General features: G+C 43.5%; 1 protein-coding gene across 4 annotated transcripts; it reads right to left on the bottom strand.

The window, feature by feature from the left end:
- Positions 1–2,775: 2,775 nt before the first annotated feature.
- Positions 2,776–20,064, bottom strand: rad52 (RAD52 homolog, DNA repair protein). Of its 4 annotated transcripts, none has more exons than XM_088646670.1 (12): positions 19,981–20,064; positions 19,403–19,507; positions 18,765–18,866; positions 17,376–17,469; positions 16,384–16,451; positions 14,486–14,604; positions 12,020–12,095; positions 10,960–11,180; positions 9,782–9,975; positions 7,957–8,052; positions 5,919–6,158; positions 2,776–3,599 (listed from the first exon to the last, which is right to left on the bottom strand). In XM_088646670.1, the coding sequence occupies exons 2-12, from the start codon at positions 19,469–19,471 to the stop codon at positions 3,532–3,534; spliced, it is 1,347 nt and encodes a 448-aa protein (XP_088502796.1). In that variant the 5' UTR covers positions 19,472–19,507; positions 19,981–20,064; the 3' UTR covers positions 2,776–3,531. The 4 variants fall into 4 exon arrangements, with proteins under 4 accessions (XP_088502796.1, XP_088502795.1, XP_088502797.1 ...); XM_088646669.1 differs by having other exon boundaries at positions 19,694–20,030; XM_088646671.1 differs by having other exon boundaries at positions 19,754–20,030.
- Between the last annotated feature and the right edge of the window lie 287 nt (positions 20,065–20,351).

The following is a 20,351-nucleotide window of genomic DNA, read 5'->3' as shown; positions in this document are numbered from 1 at the left end:
CGTCAGGCGACGCTCTAAGGTCAAAGGGAGGTTCCGGTGCCGATTTATTTCCGGTATGAAGTTGGCAGTCGAGTTTTGGATAAAGATGTTGTGGTTTTACGTGGGATAAAATAATGCATTTCAATCCGATGAAAGTGGTTGGAAGTGCTTATTTCTGCAACATTTTACTCGTTTGCTAAGCAGAATGCCAGTGGCTTCCTACTTTCAGTTTCTGGCGAGAAGACCCATTCCAAAATATCCAGTTCCGCAAATTCCCACATTCTCATATACGATGAGGTATAATAATAATAATAATAATAATATACCAGAGCATACTCGATATGGTTTTGGATAAGTTGTTAAATGTACGTGCTCATATACATTATCACTAGGGCTGTTTGGATTTCACTTGTTTTTTTTTGTCAACATTAACGGCCCTGAAATTGCTAGGTGCACTCAGGTTTATCTAATAAACAACAGGTCATGCAATAATCAAATAACTGGTCTGGCGGAAATAGCGGATAAAGTATTAGAAAGTGTATGTTTTCTTACAGTTATCTTATGTGTGCAATTGTTTATTTGTAAATAGAAAATCTATCAAACATGTTAACATATATTTCTAATTGATGTACAAAGTAATTATGACTTTGTCAGTCTGTATGATGTGAGCCCTGATTTGCCCTAGATAACCTCCAAGAAGTGCTTCCTGTAGCCTTTAAATAGGCTAATTGAATTTTGTATGCGGCTTATGTGACTGTTATTTTAATAGAGAACCTATAAGATGCTCGAGGTTGTGATCAGGTTGCTCAATGCAATCCATACACATTCTATCAGAGACTGCAATAGGTAATTACAAACCCCGAACTTTATTCTGTCTTAAACCATTTAGTGATTGTTCTTGATGCAGGACTTGTACTGTTATCCTAACGTAAGGTGCATTTGTGACTGAACATGAGCTTTGTAACATCGACTGGTATCTTCTGGATAAAACATGCTGGTTAGTATTAGAAACTATCAGTCCCTCGGATCTAACGAGGGTACCAGGGCCAGAGATTAACCCAAAAGCAGGACAGATCCATTTCTGCTATGGAACGAGTAAAGGTCTATTGCATTGGAGCCTTCTTCAAGTGAAGACCCAAAGAAGGCTCCACAGCTGAAACGTTGTGTCTCGTTTCTTCTCTTTTCAGCCTGGAACAAACCTTTACTTGTTCCTTTGCAGCCTACGCATGCTGATGCAGCTACCAACTCGAACCATTTCTGCTATTCCAGTTAGGGATACTATTCTTTTTTTAATCTGCTAATCATACTGCAGGTAAGAAAACATCCAGCCACGTGGCCCCATTTGACTTGGGAGACAATTAGCGTTAGGCAAATATGTGTCTTTTCTTTTAATGTTACCATGGAGGTTGGCCACAGACATCAGATACATGAGGTCAGCATTGAATGGTAGTCTTGGAGATTTTGTATGCTAATGATGACACGGTTTTGTGAAGTCCTTCCATCTGTTACCCTGTGAGTTAACATCCCAAATGACTTCCCTAACCACACATTAAGATTAACCTTTCCTCCTCTTCCTTGTTGTAGCAACCCCTTTTATGGTTTTCAGCTTCAAGATTATGTGCTCAGCCTCTTTAAATACTTGCTTGTTATCAAGGTAGCGTCTGCCAAAAGCTTCTGAAAACATTCTGACAACTAAAACACATTAGGAGATGTAATTTGTTTTTACACATATCCTTAGGAGCGTACACACTGTATAGTCACAAAGAATTTAAGTTAAACTTGTAGCTACCGTTATCTTTGGCACTGTTTGTTATACTTTGTAGTAACTGAATGAGCTGAAACAAAGTAACATGTCGTGATGTTTCATCATTACAAGGTTTAAATGTACCATTATAAGCAATGACTAGAGTTTAGCAGATTGCAACATTTGCTAAATTAAAAACAGGTAATGAGAAATGCAGGACTGTAATTATCATAAATACACCCGATTAGCTGAGAAGAGTACTGGATTATTTGTAAATCATACTTCCAAACACCGTGTTAATACTGCGTTAATGCCCTGTTTGTTGAAATACAGATTGAGAAATAAACTCCGTTTATGTGAACAGCGTTGTTTGGGCTGTGCTCACACTCCGTAAGTTTTCACATTGTGGAAATATCACATTACTGTATGCAGTGGTAATTAGTGACCAGCAGATGGCGTTATGAGTTTTGCTACCAAAAATGTACCTTTGTTTCGATGAAGATGAAGATGACCAAAAGGCTTTTGCAGTATTGTATTGCTCACACCATTCTGTTGGGTCATTGAGGCCCTTGTGTGGTCATCTGGCCTGCAATCAGTGACCATTTAAATCTCCCAAGATTTTTATAATCAGGAATTTCTAATGCAGTGTGATCAACACAACAAAAACCATTAGGAACATTATGGCCATTACTGCTCGTTGCTGGACTGTTTAGCTGTAACATCCTGCCAGGTCAGAAACTGCTGGCTGTGAATGCCCAAGCCTGATTTAGTCCATCTTCCCACATACCGAAAGAACAAAGAAAAAATTGGTTCATTTCCGTTTTTCTCAGTGTTTAAGCCAACACAGGCTTCTTTCAGGAAACGGCTGGATGAGATTCTCAGATTACTTATCTCTTCCCAATCAAACACACTAATGGAGCCGAATTCCCTCCTCTTGCCTGCAACGATTATGTTCTTATTTATGGTATGAAATTGTGCAGAACGATATAATCTCTTTAAATTTGATTTTAAAAAAGGAGGGAAACAACGAATAAGGCAAAGAGTGTATTAAGCACAATAGATTATTTTTCATTTTTATTAAGGCTTATCAATAGCATTTATAAAAATATACAGTTAACCTTAAATGTCTTTAAAACATCTCAAACAACAGAATGACAAAAAGTGTCCCTTCTATGTAAACATTATAAAATACCTCTGCACACCTTGAAATGGCCTAGATATAAAAATAACAACACTGTTTTCGGAACTATGGGTTGTTTTCAAAACATGCACTGGTGCTTTCTTTGAGAAACAGGAAAACATTCCATTTCTTACAGAGTAATTCTGTAAAGTTCAGATCTGAAATCTTTGCATTACAAAAACTTCTCCATGTGTGTAGACTATTCTAAGCATGTGACTGAACTCAAGTTAATTCATTAAAATAATTGGGCTCAATAGACTTTAAAATCCATAAAAGGTAATGATGGAGCTCGAGTAGACTGAGTATATAAAGCGTTATACATATTGTACAGTATCCCTTAACCTTCTTTCGTGAACATCCTGATCTCCGGTGTATCACTTTGCCACTATAGGCTGTTTGCAGGGCTCAGCTGTTTCACAACAAACCTATGGAGGAACTCTCTAAGGACAGAAGATAAAGGAGGTAGCTGATTACTTAGAAAATGTCACGTGAACAATGTAAAAAGATGCCCGCACGTTCTTGTTTTAGTTAAAGCAAGATCTCAGGTTCTTTACCCAGCAGTGACTTCACAATGCAAAATTAAATGTATATATTAATGGACTGAATCATTCGTACACCTTAATATGCATTATGCCAATGTTTCCAGTTTCCGTTTCTTCATATGCTGTCCTTGTCTGTATGGGCTGTGAGGTCCGCCTGTAACAGAGGGGGAGGAAAAAAATTGAATTTATTGACAGCTTACGTCCACCGCTCCACTGTGGTGTTGTCTGTCGTACTGCGTCGTCTGCTGTACTGTGATTGTCCAGACAGATCAGCATGCGGAAGAGTTCTAATAGACATGTACATGTGGCAGTAAACTCCCCTACAGCTCTACTCTACTACTACCGTCCAACGCAAGGTCACAGGGGAGCTCGGGCCTAATCCAGAAAGCAACAGGCACAAGGTAGGACACACCCCCACAGGATGCCAAGGCAGACACAGAGCCAGGGACTGTGTATCGGATTGTATTTGCCCTTTACACAGTCCCCTTTGCTTTCAAACAATTCCCGGGCTTCTCAATCCGACGTACTGAACAGAATCAGAAGCTGTTGACTGACAGAACTGCTGTGTAAGTTCTGATGGCCTTTAACAAGAAATGTTCTAGTGGGGACAAAAGCAATTACCAGGACGCCTATCAAGAAAGACGAATCATTTAAATACATGAAATGAATCAGAAGGAACGTGGATGGAAGTAAAGTTATCCCATTGCAGAACAGCTGGACATTTGCAGTGTCCTCCAGATTTATTCATACCCCGAACCAGAGGGTCCCTCAGGTATCCTCCACCCTGGACATGGGGGCTGATCTACCAACCCTTGGCAAAGACTTGCCGCCCAAGTGACATTTGACAGGGTTCCCACTCATTTTTCCCCACCCAAATTCCAAACCTTTTTCATAACGTCTTTTCCTGCAGGATTTACAACTCGCACGTCCTGGGTCTTCATCTCTTTGGAGCCACAGCTTGTATTTTTCATCTGCTAACCAGAGGTCACTGGAAACACATTTACCCGGCATTTTGACAGGCGCTAGGCTAGCTTACGGCTCACTATAAAATTCCCGCGAGAGGGTCTGACGCGACACTAATTTGAATGGCAGCACCGCAGCCTCTTTTTAAAAGTTTGCTAACTTACGAACAAAATTACATGATACAGCCATGATCATTCTGGGTCAGCTAAAAACAATTCCATGACTTTTCCAAAACTTAATGGATATTTTCTCATCTTCCATAACTTTTCCAGGATTTCCATGACCGTGGGAACCCTGATTTGAGCTCATACACACAGATGACATATATGTGGGGTTCTACATCCATTTACAAGGGTGGCTTCAGGTCTCAAACCCCTTCACAGTGGCACCACTGCTACTGCCACAGATCGGACCTGCCGCCTGCTGTTCAGGAGAGACCTGCTGCCCTCTGAACAGCATCTACACACTCTCATCTGCAGTCAGTTTGAAAACGCAGGAGAGGAGAGCCTCGTGAGGGGCCATTCACTTCTCTCTCTGCTCTCTCTGTCATCAGTACAGTTTGCTGGGTGGTTCTTCTACTAAGCTCCTTGGACTAGGTCAGGAGGGAAGATCTTCACTCACAGGACTGCAGCAACTTCTAGACAGCCTGCCTTGGCTGATTCCACTCCAGGCAGTTACACTGTCTGAAGCCTGGGGCACCCAAATTGTTAGGTTGCAGGACTGTGAGAGGGCAGTGACTACAGACAAAATGGAGATTCTCCTCTGGACCACATGCCCCAGAATGGAGAGAGATATGAATTGCTGTCCCCAGGCTGGCTAAGCTAAGAGTTTTGGAAGAGTTCTGTTAAGAGTCTCAGAGAGAGGTCACTTTGAAAAACTGGTAAGCATCTTAGCTGCCACGTTTGATAGTCAGGGACTTAATAAAGTCAGGAGCGTTTCAGTCTCTATAGTCAGGACCTTAAAGAAAAGCTAGGTTTTTGATTTTCTGTTTTGGTGTTGTTTTTTATGTTCCTGCACACTGTAATTAAACTTTGTACCTTTTGGCTACTTAGCATCTGTTTCACCTTTGCCCACCTGTTAAAATGTCTGTTGTGAGTCACCCCGTACCACAGGGTGTGTCGCAGGTCCCTGTGGGTTTGGCCCAGGAACACTTCTAGACTCTTAGCTTGTTGTCAGCGAATTCGGAGTGCAAGTGCCTCCAAATGGGCGGATCTATTCTTGTCAAAGGCAGCTGTTCTGATGCACTGCCCAGCTGCAGAGAACCTGCAATGTTTTTAATCCCTTTTCGATGAATGCTGATCGTCGCTGACTTTCACAGTTTATCCCGACGCTTTTTTTCTGTTTTTGCTCTGCCCATACTGATGGGGAGTCTTCCTGGATTGCCGGGTTTCTCCGTGGTTGGAGACACCTCAGTGCTCTGTGGTGAAGCCTGCTCGTGAGCTTGGTGCACCCTCCCTCCCCTCAGCCCACAGTTTGAAAGCCAAGCCTGTTTAAAACTCAAATAAAATACCTGTGTTGAAGCTCTGGGCTCCTGGCTGTTGCAGGTTACTGGAGGTCCTGGAGGGGCTCAACATGTGATTAGGCCTGACGGGAGGTCTCGCTGAGGGCAGTCTCTGGGGGGTCTTGCTGCGCGTCATCATGTGGTGCCCACCCGGCGTAGTGGGAGTGCTGCGACCAGAAGCCCGGCTGCTCTTTTCGGTGCTGATGATCTCGCTCTCATCCAGGGGGAAGTTCCACAGCTCTGGGTCATCTACCAGTAAGGACAGTTCTTCATTAAGCAGTACTGTTGCCGGCAGCCATATCACCCTGCAGCTCACCACTGGCAACCCACTGAAGCTAAACAGGTGTGAGCCTGGTCGGTACCTGGATGGGAGACCTCCTGGGAAAAATTAAGGTTGCTGCTGGAAGAGGTGTTAGTGGGGCCAGCAGGAGGCGCTCACCCTGCGGTCTGTGTGGGTCCTAATGCCCCAGTATAGTGACGGGGACACTATACTGTAAAAAGGCTCTGTCCTTCAGATGAGACGTAAAACCGAGGTCCTGACTCTCTGTGGTCATTAAAAATCCCAGGGCGTTTCTTGAAAAGAGTAGGGTTGTAACCCCACCATCCTGCCCAAATTTCCCATGGGTCTTTACCAGTCATGGCCTCCTAATAATCCCCACCTCTGAACTGGCTTTTTTTTCTCTGTTCTCCTCCCCACTGAGAACTGGTGTGTGGTGAGTGTACTGGTGCTCTCTGGCTGCTGTCACAGCATCTAGGTGGGGCTGCACACTGGTGTTAGGGGGGGGATTCCCCATTACCTGTAAAGCTCTTTGAGTGGAGTGTCCAGAAGAGCACTATATAAGTGTAAGGAATTATTACTATCACTAGAGTTGGCCAATAGGAACACCATTCAGGAACACACAAAAACGTCCACTGCTATGTCATTATCTGATGCCTTTCACTGCTGATACGTTGCACAGCCACTTAATGTAGGCGCTCCCTGTCCTGCTCCTTTTGAGTTCAGTGCCTTTTGGGTTTCTTGTTCCAACTGAGCGTTGTTAATGAACTCCACTAATAATTTGAACCTTGCTTGATCAGCTCATGGACATTTAAAGTTAACTTCTCCTCCTGTAGGTACTTATATCACTTCTATGCTGACTGGCTGCACTCAGATCTTCCGCTCTCTTCCCCTGACGTCTCCTTCTGTACATCCTTGTGTCATTCGACCCTCTCATCTTGGGTGTGCTCGCGCCTCCCCGAGCTCATTCTGCACCTGACCTCCTCCTCTTCACCCTCTCCATCCCCCTCAAACCCACCAGTCACGCTCCCCCTTGAATTGAGAGGGAGGAAAACAAATAGGTATCGGAACAGCCACTCGCTCCTCGAGACCGTTTTCTGCTCATATGTGCATCAGGCTTCTCAAAGAACTGTTACCTCCCACACTTGCAGTAAGGTTCTTCTCTACTGGATCGACACCTGTCAAAGGTGTGATTTACTATCGATTTCGGAGACACCGTCTTCCTCAACCTCTTCGATCAGCGGTACCCCTCACACCCCCCATCCGATGGTTTCACACATACCCTCTCCGGGTCAATTAGAATAACCTTCAAACTTTAATTTGAATTCCCTTTTCATTTAGATTCTCTCTCCAAAAGCCACGGTACTCTCCACATATTTTAAAACCCAATGGCAGTATTGCATATACTTAAATAGGCCTTAAGGCAGTGTGGCACTATCGTATATTTATTGCCTAGAATTTGTATTATATATCCACTTAATTATTTCCAATATTGTTTAGTCATCTGGGATAAGGGTAAATAAAACATTTTGCTGCATGTTGGCATCTGAAAACCCCCCCAAAATCTAATTAGTAAATGATGCATACAGATTGAATTCAAAATCTCTCTGAGGTCTAGCAATGGGACACCTGTATTTAGTGGTTAAGAGAAGATGGTAAAAACTAGGCCAGGAAAAGGTCTCAGCTCCACACCATTGTGAGGTTCTGTCAGATTTGGGGGAAAAAAAAGTTTGTGGCAGGGCTGAGAGATGTGCAGGGCACTTTCCTTACCGGTTAGATACTGTTCCTCTGCAGGATTCGCTCGGCTGCTCAGGGGCGTGCTGTGACTCCTCTGGGGGTCTTTGTGGCCTGTTGGGATTGCACTTCCTGGAGAACGACGAACAGCACCCAGATATCAAGTCTAAAGCTCAGCAGCTAACACCAGGCTAACTGATGTGAAAACTGGTTGATCCTAAACTGTTCCTCCAGAGTCTATCCTAAATCTCTTAGGACCTACACCATGCTATGTTCTCAGATGTAGATTCTGAGATATTCAGATCTTGGAAGCAAAGAAAGGCTGAGGCTGGTAGGTACTCCAGGAAAAACCGGATTACTGCTGAAATTTGTTCTGGTGGGCTAATAAATGACATCTTGCCATATGTACCACAAATTCCAGACCACTGTCCTGTGATGGGGACAGGGAACGCTTTGCTGTTGGTGAGATGTTAACATGAGATGTTAAATCCTGACTACGGTCATTAAAGATCCCAAGGTATTGTTTATATATGTAGAGGCGCTGACAGAATCAAGTTGTCCTGGCCAAATTCCACTCTGGGCTTGCATAGTCTGGCCTACCTTAATTAAATACGGGGAGCAATTTCTGGCTTTTCTATCTGATCTGCTTGTGTGGTGGAGTTTCTGGATCCTTTGGCTATTGTAAGTCTCCCACGTGGATCTTTTCCTTAAGTGGAAGATGAAGTGGGCTTCCTGCTAAAAATGTAATGTGTTCTAGGATCCTTCAGAGTGAAATGTACTAGATTAATATAAGGAATTACTAGTATGTTCTTTAAGTGATTCGAGCTATATTTTAAGATGGAGAGAAGGTGAGCATTTTCTTTGGAAATGTATAATAATAATAATAATAATAATAATAATAATAATAATAGGGCCCCCTCTCCACCACCACCCACTTGAAAGATGCGACAGCAGCCATAGTCTGCCAGAAAACTCACCACACATCAGCTCTCTGTGGTGAGAACTGAGTGATGAAGCCAGTTCAGAGATGGGGTTTATTAGGAGGCCATGATTGGTAAAGGCCAGGGGAAAATTTGGCTAGGTCACAACCCTACTCTTTTTAAAAAATGCCCTGGGATTTTCAATGACCACAGAGAATTAGGACCTTAGTTTTAATTAGAACCTTGGTCTCAACTGAAGGATAGTGCCTTTTTTAACAGTATAGTGTCCCCGTCATTATACTGGGGCATTAGGACCCACGCAGACCACTGGGTGAGCGCCCCCTACTGGTCTGACAAACACCTCTTCCAGCATTAACCTTGGTTTTTCCCAGGAGGTCTCTTATCCAGGTACTGACCAGGCTCACACCTGCTGAGCTTCAGTGGGGCTGCCAGCTATGAGTTGCGAGGTGATAAAGCTGCTGTCACAGACTCTGACAAAAGTTGCAGGTCTGATCATTTCAAACTTATCTGACTGAGCCTGACCAGAATGACGGAATACAAGATTTTCAGCAAGTAAAAGCAATGTCTTGCATTGTGTCAACCCCAAAGCCAGCACAGGTTTTCAGTCAAGCCTGAAAACAACAATTCAGTCATACATCCTCATTGGCACCAGTACAAAATGAAAGAATATTACTGCTGCTGTTTAAACCACTTGACCTCAGGCGTATCGCTTTTTCAAAGAAGCATACAAAACTATGCAAGTTATAAGAAGCTTTTTAATTATCAGTGAGTGACACTGGAAAAACCAGCAGGCTGAAAATGTTAAAGGTTGGAGAGCTCTTACTCATAATGTAGATCCCTTCTCTTTGAACTACTCCTTGAAAGCTTTCAACAGGTTAAAAGTGCATTATCTCCGCCGCATCTTTCTCTGTCCCTCTCACCCTGGAAACCGCCAGGCTTGTAACCTCCAGGGGGCGCTGTGACGTCCATGCTCAGCTGCTTTTCCTCCTGCGTCTTCTTTGCCATCATCTGCTCCCGGAACCTCTGCTGTAGCTGCTGCTGCTTGAGTTTCCTCAGCTGCTTGGGATCAGGGTGGTGAGTGGATGAACCCAGGACATCTGCAGTTTCTACTGTCCTGTACCCCCACAAAACAGACGGACAGGTTGAGATAACATTCCTGCCAAGTCATAATTCATCTCACACTCCCATGTTATGCCCAGGTTGACTTAGCTGGATAGTTTAATATGACCTGGCAAGTCTCCAACTGAATCATCTGTTATTTTGAAGCATACAGTACCAGTCAAAGGTACGAGTACACCAGCTTGAAACCAGGTGTTTCATGATTATCTGTGCTTTGAACTGAATAAACTTGTCTATAAACACTTCATATTAAATTACATGATACGTGTACTTATAATCTTAAGGGAACTGGATTGAAAATGTTCATTTTCCATTCCATAAAATGAACACCCAAAGCAAGTGGATTTTAGTCTGATGCCCAGATTAGTTAAAAGTCAGAAATGTGTATAATATGGTGTTAGAACACTTAAAGAAGTTTAAAATGCTCTTTTTTAGATGGTCTCACAGTTAACTAGCATGTTACCTCATTTACCTTTTGTCACCAATTATCGGTAAACAGGCGAGGGTCCACGTTTACTATGAATATAGGGAGCATAGGCAAAGGTTTGTCATTCCTGAATGAACACGGCAAAATGTGCTCAGCAAGCAAGGAGAAAAAGACAGTCAATAATTACTTTAAGAAACAAAGGTCAATCTTTAAGACAAATTGCAAGGACTTTGCAAGTGTCAGTAACTGCTGTGGCCACGACTAGCCAACAATAGGAAGAAACCGGCACTCCTGAAGACTGAAAAAGTTCAGGCCGGCCAAAGGTGACCTCAGAATCGGAGAATACGTTCATTCGAGTCACAAGTCTGTGAAACCAGATTAGGATAGTGTGGCCAGAACAGATGTATCTACCTGGTGGGCCAACACAGAGACACACAATGGCATGTACAGCAAGTTATGATATAAGGTGCGAGTAGGCCAGGCTGAAGTAATAGGTCTTCAGTCTGGATTTGAATACTGAGATGGACAAGATTATCATCCTCCTAGCGTCACCTGGAGGCGCTGTGCGCTGTCTCGGCCTCCTGCTGGCCGAGGCCGGGCTCCGGTGGCCTTTCCTGGGGTCCTGACCACTCCAGGTGGGGGGCGCCGGCCTTTGCTTCGCTGTCCGCCTCTCTCCGCTGGTTTCCCCGGGTGAGGCTGCCGTACCGAGCCTCCTCCACCTGCGGCTCGCGGTCCGAGCGCTTCGTCTCCGCCGGATCCAGGGGGGGCGAGGGCTGAGCCGGGGGGAGCACAGGGCACACAGAGGCGAACGGGTCAGGTTCCTGTTAGCCGGCCTCCGACAGAAGCCTAAAGCCTGAAAAACCTTAAGAGCGCTGCAGCTCGACTCACACAGCCCCGCAGTCACAACAGGTACTGAAATCAGACCAGCGGCGGCGGAAATAATACACCTCAAGATCTTGAAGGAGGAATGGCCTCACCCGTAAACACGTACAGGAGACTCGTGTTTTACGCGGTAGTTAGCTTTCCCGACATACTGCGTGTACCCAAAATCATGTATAATCACAACACCCAATATAATATAATCATAAGTGTATTAGTAGGGAGCTGCGTCAGGCTGCAAAAGAACAAGTAAAGGTTTATTCCATGCTGAAAAGTGAAGAAAAGAAACGCAACATTTCGGCTGTGGAGCCTTCTTCAGGTATTCCCAGTGTATTAATATGTGTATGTAGCTTAAAGTATTATGGATACAGCAATACAGCAAATACAGTAGTACTGTACAGCATACATAACTGATCAAATCAAATTTAAAGGTGAAATTTAAAATGCAGGGAACGCTCACCATAATCTCCTAGTGATGATGTTGAGAGTGATGCCGCACGATAAAGAAAGCACCGATTAAAATAAGGGCACCAGCGTGCTGTAGGCTCTGTAACTAGCTCCCAAGTGAACTCTGGAACTGTAACTCAGTTTGAACATTAGAATTATTTTTCTTCTACTGTCACAAAAATAGACATTTCCAATGCACTCTACAGGAATGGATATGGGAGGAGTGGAGAAGCAGAAGGACATCGTAATTGCCTGCAGAAAAGGCCAGCCCAATCAAAAAGCGCACCTGTTTTGGGATTTTGTTGATGGCCATAAGGTACTCCTTGTTGAGGATGCAGTTTCCCAGGGCATTCCCGAAGCACCTGCGAGCGAAGGAAATCAGTCCGTGAAGGGAGGTCACACCAACGGGAAAAGAAAGAAATTCCCATTTAAATGGAAAATCAGGGTCACCCGGGGAGCCGGAGCCTATCCCAGCAAGCAACGGGCACAGGGTAGGGTACACCCTGGGCGGGTCACCTGTCCCTCGCAGGGCTGGCACACAGACACACACACTGACACCAGGGCCAATTGTCCCATAAGCCATTTAACACTACCAGAATGTTTTTGAACTGTGGGAGGAAACCAGGCCACCCAGAGGAAACCCACACAAACTGAGTGAGAACATACAAACTCCACACAGACAGCACCCCAGGTCCAGAATTGAACCCAGGGCCCCAGCGCTGCAAGGCAGCAATGCTCCTAATCCCTTCCCTCAGAGAAATTGTTTTGTTGCCTTTTCAAACAACAACTCCTTGACCTACATTAACCCTAGGTAATAAGTAGAACAGTGAGTAATAAAGGAAAAAAGAGAATGTGTCTTATTAGGATCAGTAACTTACTGATGTGAAAGAGGCAGCATGTTGTGTGTAACCATGGTCAAGAAAGGGGTAAGATGAGTGAAATGCAGTACTAGGACTGTGCAACGGTTGTGAATAAGTGGGTAATGTTGGGACAGATGACAAAAGTATTAAGACTAACCTATACAAAGGGTTGTGGCAACGGCACAGAGGATTATAGGATGTGCTTCACCATCAATCGGTGAGATTCACACCATCCTCTGTCTCAGTAAAGCCCAATCCATCAATCAGGATCCCAACCATCCCGGCCACAAACTGGTCTCCCCCCCCTACCCTCTGGCAAGCAGTAGCACACTGTTAAAGCACGGACCACTAGACTCAAGACCAGCTTCTACCCTACTGCAGTGCGCATCCTCAACAACAGCTAACTGCAGGGCCTCAGACTCAATACACATCTGCATTACACACTTTTTACATGGTCTGTCATGGTTTTTTTCTCACTACTACATATTCATTGTTCTCCACAATGTTCTGTTCTTATTCTGTTCTGTTGTTATTATTTATTATGTGTGTAATGTACTGCCTACATTGTGTGGTGTTGTCTGCTGTACTGTGGACGTCCCAAGTGAATATGAATTCCAATGTACATGTAAATATGGCAAATAAACTCCTCAACTCTAGTTGAGGCTTATCTGTGCACTGTAATCTTGTCTTGACTTCATATGTTTCTTTTGTCCTTATTAGTTAATAGGTAGCTCAGACCTTAACGTGGTATGGACTGTAAAATGTCTTTTGACATATTTCAGCAAGTTTAAATTGAACTGGCCTTTTGTAATTAAAATTAACTACTAGAAAATGTCACTGCTACATACCTGTCAAAACCACAGATCAGGCCAAACAAGTAACACCCCAAATGAGTAAATTACTTTCGTAATTTCGTAAGGTTTGGTGTGAAACTTTTACAAGGAACGCTCTCCTTTACTACTAATATGTAATACTAATATTAATGCTTCTTTATTCACTCACTTTCATATACAGAAAGTTTTTAACAACCAGTTGTCCTGAGACATCCGCACGATTAAGAATTCCAATGTACACGTAGACTTGTACATATGGCAGCAAACTCCTCTACCTCTCCTCTAAGGAGAACAGTGAGCAATGAAGGAAAGATCTGTCTTATTAGGCTTGGTAACTTGCTAACTGATGTTGAGGAGAGGGCGTGCTGTGTTTAGCAAGGTGTTTAGCAGCCATATCACCCTGCAACTCACAACTGGCAACCCACTGAAGCTCAGCAGGTGTGAGCCTGGTCAGTACCTGGATGGGAGACCTCCGGGGAAAAACTAAGGTTGCTGCTGGAAGAGGTGTTAGTGGGGCCACCAGGGGGGCAGCAGTGGGGCCGCACTCACTCTGCGTTCTATGTGGGTCCTTATACCCTAGTATAGCGACGGGGACACTATACTGTAAACAGGCGCCGTCCTTCGGATGAGACGTAAAACTGAGATCCTGACTCTCTGTGGTCATTAAAAATCTCAGGGCGTTTCTCGAAACGAGCAGGGGTGTAACCCTGGCGTCCTGGCCAAATTTCCCATTGGCCCTTACCAATCATGGCCTCCTAATAATCCCCATCTATGAACTGGCTTCATTACTCTGTTCTCCTCCCCACTGATAGCTGATGTGTGGTGAGCGTTCTGGCGCACTATGGCTGCCGTCGCATCATCCAGGTGGGGCTGCACATTGGTGGTGCTGGAGGGGAGTCCCCATTACCTGTAAAGCACTTTGAGTGGAGTGTCCAGAAAAGCGCTATATAAGTGTAAGCAATTATTATAAGGTCTACAAGGTCATGTATGGTTATGTAGGGTTAAAATGAGGGAAAAACAATGACGGCGAATTAGAGGGACGGCGGGTGTGAAGGTTACTTGAGCGCCCTCTTCAGTCCATCGGTGACGGCCTCCTTCCGGGCCTTCTCCAGGGACAGGGCTTTGGACTTCAGCCCCTCGCTCACTCCATAGCCCACGTCCTCATGGAAACAGCCATCCTGGAGAAGCAGGAAAAGTACCAGTCAGCTACAGCAAAGGGAAAAGGCAGATCGAGACAGCTCTTCTCAGGATCTTCTCACTGCCCCTGGTAGGTGGCTTTCTTTGGGGAAATCATTTTAAAAAGTCTTGGATGCAAAATCTTTCAAGAACAGATAGTAGTTAATCATAATAATAATTGCTTACACTTATAGAGCTCTTTTCTGGACACTCCACTCAAAGCGCTTTACAGGTAATGGGGATCCCCTCCACCACCACCAGTGTGCAGCCCCACCTGGATGATGCAACAGCAGCCATAGTGTGCCAGAACACTCACCACACATCAGCTCTCAGTGGGGAGGAGAGCAGAGTAATGAAGCCAATTCATAGTTGGGGATTATTAGGAGGCCCTGATTGGTAAAGGACAATGGGAAATTTGGACAAGACGCCGGGGTTACATCCCTTCTCTTTTCAAGAAACGCCCTGGGATTTTTAATGACCAAAGAGAGTCAGGCCCTCGGTTTTATGTCTCATCCGAAGGACGGCGCCTTTTTACAGTATAGTGACCCTATACTGGGACATGAGGACCCACATAGACCACAGGGTGAGCGCCCCCTGCTGATCCCACTAACACCTCTTCCAGCAGCAACCTTAGGTTTTCCCCCAGGAGGTCTCTCATCCAGGTACTGTCCAGCCTCACACTTGCTGAGCGTCAGTGGGGCTGCCAGTTGGGAGTGGCAGGGTATTATGGCTGGTGGCTTATAGTTAAAGCCTATAACAGTCCTCGTTATCATCAGGCTAGTTTATCCTGACTTGACTCTGTCAAGAGACCTGAAAACATAGTATAAAAAGTCAAAACAGGGAGAAAGTTAGTTGATGTAGTTTAAATAGGGAGCTGCGTCAGCATGTGTAGGCTGCAAAGGAAAAGGTAAAGGTTTATTCCATGCTGAAAAGAGAAGAAAGGAAACACAATGTTTATGCTGTGGAGCCTTCTTCAGGTGTGAGAGCCATTAGTTTCCTCAAAATTTGTTGAAGAAGTCTCTGAGTATTACTCTGGGTGGTGTCCGAGTCAAAGTGAAAGGTGTTCAGACTAAATCCTTTAGGAATTATATTATAACGACAACACCTGTGAAAGAACAGGAGGTAGTTAGAAAGCCTGGTCTTGAAGCAGATCGCTGGGAAGAGATGGAATGCTGGTTTTGGTGAGATAAGGGGGCAAGGAGCCCAGGGAGGAGGGGAGGAATAATGAAGAGATCTGAAAAAGATTTAGCGGAAGGCTAAGTGGGTTGAAGAAGTTCAAGTAGGTGGCTGCGTCAGCATGCGTAGGCTGCAAAGGAACAGGTAAAGGTGTATTCCATGCTAAAAAGAGAAGAAAAGAAACACAACGTTTCGGCTGTGGAGCCTTCGTCAGGTGTGAGAACATCTTCACCATCATCTTCAGGTCCTCTTACACCTGAAAAAGGCTCCGCAGCCGAAACGTGTTCTCTTTTCAGCATGGAATAAACCTTTACTTGTTCCTTAGTTAAGCCAGAATACTGTGATCCTACACAATGGAGCTCAATTCTGATCTTTCAATTTGACTGTACTGTGTAACCTGCTGAAGAGAGAGTATTTATCCAAACAACCGCTGCAAACCTTTCAAGCAATTTCTCAAGGAGGTGCAATTTCTGTTGAAATCCAGACATCTCTGGGGTTCTTTTCTGAATCACCTTTCTTTTCTTTATATGTGATTGACCTAAACCCCTGTTAAAGAACACCACAGCAAATTTAACATGAGCAAGTGTTTCAGTTCTAGACCTTACCTTGAGCTGAACTTTCACAAACGCGCTAACCCCAACGTAGAACTTGCCATTGATGAGGTCCACAAAATCTAAAGAAGTTGCAGAACAGAAAAATCAATTAAAAAAATCTCGAGGACAAATGTTGAAAAAAGGCAGAGATAGGAATTTAAGGTAGGTCTATGTTGCACATTTAACTTCAGGCTTACATTAACTGAAGTTACATTTAACCAATCATGAGTGCAATATGATCTAAACACATTTAAGATTTTGCTTTTATTTTACAGTATTTCTTTTGCTTTACTCTACTTGTACAGTTTGTTTTACTTTATTATTATTTTAACTACTTAGATTTGTGTTTGCCATGTTAACTAAGCTAACCCACAGATAGCTCTTCTATAGCGTGTGGTAGGACGCATACTGTTCATTTAATTTTAAGCATATTAATATTATAAACCTCAGAAAAGAAGCATTATTCACTAGTACGCCTTGCATTAGAGAAGCTTTTTTTTTGCAGGATCAGGTAAATTGCATGTCACTCTCAAAAGGCAACAACATCATTACTTAGAACAGACTCAAGAAGATACAAATCAATAATTTAGATAAGTCTAAACTGTAAAACATGCTCCTGTAACAGAGCTCAGTGACACTTAACATGCGGAGTTGTAATTATTGCATTATATTAAGCTGTCCGCCTTCCCAGTGTTAAAAGCAACCATAAGACTAACCTATCTTTTGGCAATTTACAGATGTAGTTTTTTGGTTCTGATTAAATAAGAATATATAAACAATCTTGTCCATTTAAAGACCTTGGATATAACACATATACGGTACTTTCATGCAGGGATTTCCTTCTTCCAAATGTATCTGTTTTGCGTGCAGGTAAAAAACAAAGCTTTGAACCCAGGTCTCCAGGAAACAGGACTGATGGCCTCAGCTCACATCAGGGCAATTGGGAATTTCTTAAGTATGAATACTCTAAATCACATCAGAAAGGCTCAACGTTTGTAGCATACCAATATTCTGCTGAGAGATGCTGTGGGACCATCCGTTATAACCAAACATCTCATTGGCCAGACTTATAACCTTGTGGCCTTCAATGTAACACACCTGTAACAAGAAATGAAACAAGAATAGCCAGATTTCCCTTCTAATGAAGTCCTGGAAATCTAAAGGCAAATGTATGTGTTTAATAACATCACAAGGCTGAATTTTAGCAGTTTGTTTTCTATGAGGTTCCAAAAAAGGCAAATCTTAGTATTTTAATCATCATCATCATCACTTTATTAACCCTTTACAATTTCTTGCATGAGGAATGTGTCTTTTTGCAGACCCCAGCTTGCTCTCCATGAAACACCCAGACAGGGAGAGAAGCTGGGGGTCAGAGCACAGGGTCAGCTATTGTACGGCCCCCCTGGAGCAGCTGGGATTAAGGGCCTTGCTCAGGGGCCCAACGGAGTAGGATTCCTCTGCCGGCCGCAGGATTTGAACCGGCAACCTTCCAGCCACAGGCGCAGATCCTTAGCCACAGAGCCACTGCTCCGCCTGTTTCTCAACTTTGTTGTACAGTACAGCACAACATATGTGCTTCTAGGGCATAGGTTTTCTTGCAGTAAAGCATTTTTATTGTTCAGTCGTGTTTTGGCCAGATTGCATGTTAGCTTTTAAAAATAGCTAAATTTTTTTTCTTTGAAAATGTTCTAAAAACAACAAGAACCTCGTTCGTGTTAAATCAGCTGTCAGAAGGCTCCAGGGCTGAAACGTTGTGTTTTCTTCCTTCTCGTTTTTCAGCATGGAATAAACCTATTACTTGTTCCTATGTTCCTTTTAAGACTTTTAATGGGCTGCACGCAGAATACATGCAACCTTGCACATCTAGGCCCAAGCTAGACGAAGCCTGCAAAGCATCGTATCTAATGCTTACTTTTCACAGTAACATACAGTATATGAACTTCGAGACACATGTAACATACAGTATATGAACTTCCACCCTGATTCCATCTAAACCCCCTTCATTCGGTGTTTGTGCCACTTGAACTCCAGCTTTTAGGAATAACATTTAACTGTCTACAGTTCTATCTATATATAGGCATTCTGCTTTAACACAATTTAACCTTTTTTCATACTACCAGGCTTCTTGGCCTGGTGCAGCTTTTATGACAACTCATGGAGTCCATGAGTTACTAATAACTAGAAGAACAACAGGGACAAAATGACCCTCTCTCATCTCTGAAACCTCTGTATTTTTAACGTATGATGTGGTACAGATAGCCTTGGCTCTGTCAATTTTTATGTTTGTTATGCAGTATGTAGTAAAGCAAAAAGAGAGTGAAATTATTCTGGAGACGAGAGCACAGCACGTCAAAAATGCACCCTGCTCCAGTACATGAAAGCAAAAAACGTACCTTTTGTCCCCCTCCAGCCTGTCTGGTACTAATGTATTCCGGTCCCAGCTTCTGTCGCAATGCATTCTGGACAGCTTGGTATTCCTCTGCAGTGTACTGGTACTGGAGAGATCAAAAACACGCAGAGCTGACGTCCTCGTCTCCAGCAGAAATAAAACGACACACTGGGACATTTCCCTAGGCTTCGCAGAAGATGTGTTTTTGGAGTAATGTGTAAACCATCCATCCATTTTGTTACCTCTTCTTTCAATACAGGGTTGCTGGCGAGTCAGAGCCTATCCTGGCAAGCATTGGGCACAAAGGCTACACTCAGACTGAATGCCAGCTCACTGCAGGGCTCACACACACTCACACCAGGGCCAATGTTCGAAGAAACCAATTAATCCACCAGTAAGATGTCTCTGGACTGCGGGAGGAAACCAGAGCACCCAGTGGAAAAGCATGCAAAATAGGGGCTTACCTACAAACTCCTCACAGACAGCACCCAGAACAGGCAGCAATGCTAACCACTGCACACTTTTTTTTTAAATCACCCAACACCCGCCTTCATACCGAGGTATACGACAGCAATAATTTAATCATTAGGACAATATAACACGCGGAGTCTCGGCAAAAGTGCTTAAATTGTGTTGACGGACCTGTCCGAAATACATGGAGTTAGTGTTTGTGCTTCTGCAACCGCTGTGAGCCGTGTTATCGTGCGTCATGTCCTCTCCGTCCTCCAGGGTTTCATTTTATGCACGCTTAAACGAGATAATTCAGTTATAAAACACGAGTAATCAAACCAGCAGTGAGGGTTAAATTAAAAAAAAAGAAAACACCTAAAATATGCATTTCATCAATCCAATCATTTTCCATCATCTTTAAATTTTGAGGTATATTGATCCACAAACACAAGCTTGGAAAGGGTCTTTCTCGTTGCAACTTACTAAAATGTCAAATCTTGTGCAGATCTGTGCACGTTCAACTCTTTTGGCAGGATAACTCACGCCTAAAACAAGATGCGCACTGCTGACAACGTAAAATCTACATTTAAAGGCGATGACTTTTATCTTAAAAAAAAATGCTGGACTTCATGCAAGATATCAATGCAATGTTTTATCGTCACTGATGCACGCATTCCTTTATCTCCCAAGAAATCCGCGTATGTGGTTAAAAATAAAATATACGAGGAGTCTAAAATACTAAATATGCAGATAAAACCGAAAACTCTTACTACGGCAGCACCAGCTCTTGACTAGTCAAAAGTAAACTTTTTCATAACTTCCCGGCAGACATGACAGTTTCCTGTGAGGGTTGCATGCTGGGATCCAGAGCGATCACAGCATTTCATTTACCGCCGCCATATTTGTACAGGCATTGAGGAATTTCTCATTTACACAGATATTGTGCTGTATATTCGCGTTCCCATCTAAAAATTAAATTAGAATTTGCAAATTAACTTTATAGAATACACTTTACTCATTTAACATATTATTTTTTTTCTTTAATCAGTAAACTGTCTAAAGAATCATACCTGATATATGATCTACACTCACACATGCCAATGGTCCTCTTATAAAACCATATGAGCAAAGCTCTGCCACT

The sequence above is a fragment of the Lepisosteus platostomus genome, chromosome 9 (assembly GCF_059453375.1).
Source record: "Lepisosteus platostomus isolate fLepPlt1 chromosome 9, fLepPlt1.hap1, whole genome shotgun sequence".
Lineage (NCBI taxonomy): Eukaryota > Metazoa > Chordata > Actinopteri > Semionotiformes > Lepisosteidae > Lepisosteus > Lepisosteus platostomus.
The sequence above is the reverse complement of the archived record's forward strand: the minus strand, read 5'-3'. Positions and strand labels throughout refer to the sequence as shown.

Excerpts from the sequence above, each read along its gene's own strand:
- rad52 (XM_088646670.1), bottom strand. The coding sequence starts at position 19,471 with ATGACGCACGATAACACGGCTCACAGCGGTTGCAGAAGCACAAACACT. Across the intron at positions 18,867-19,402 it reads ACTCCATGTATTTCGGACAG|TACCAGTACACTGCAGAGGA; the intron begins GTCCGTCAACAC and ends TGATCTCTCCAG. Across the intron at positions 8,053-9,781 it reads CAAGCCTGGCGGTTTCCAGG|GAAGTGCAATCCCAACAGGC; the intron begins GTGAGAGGGACA and ends GTCGTTCTCCAG.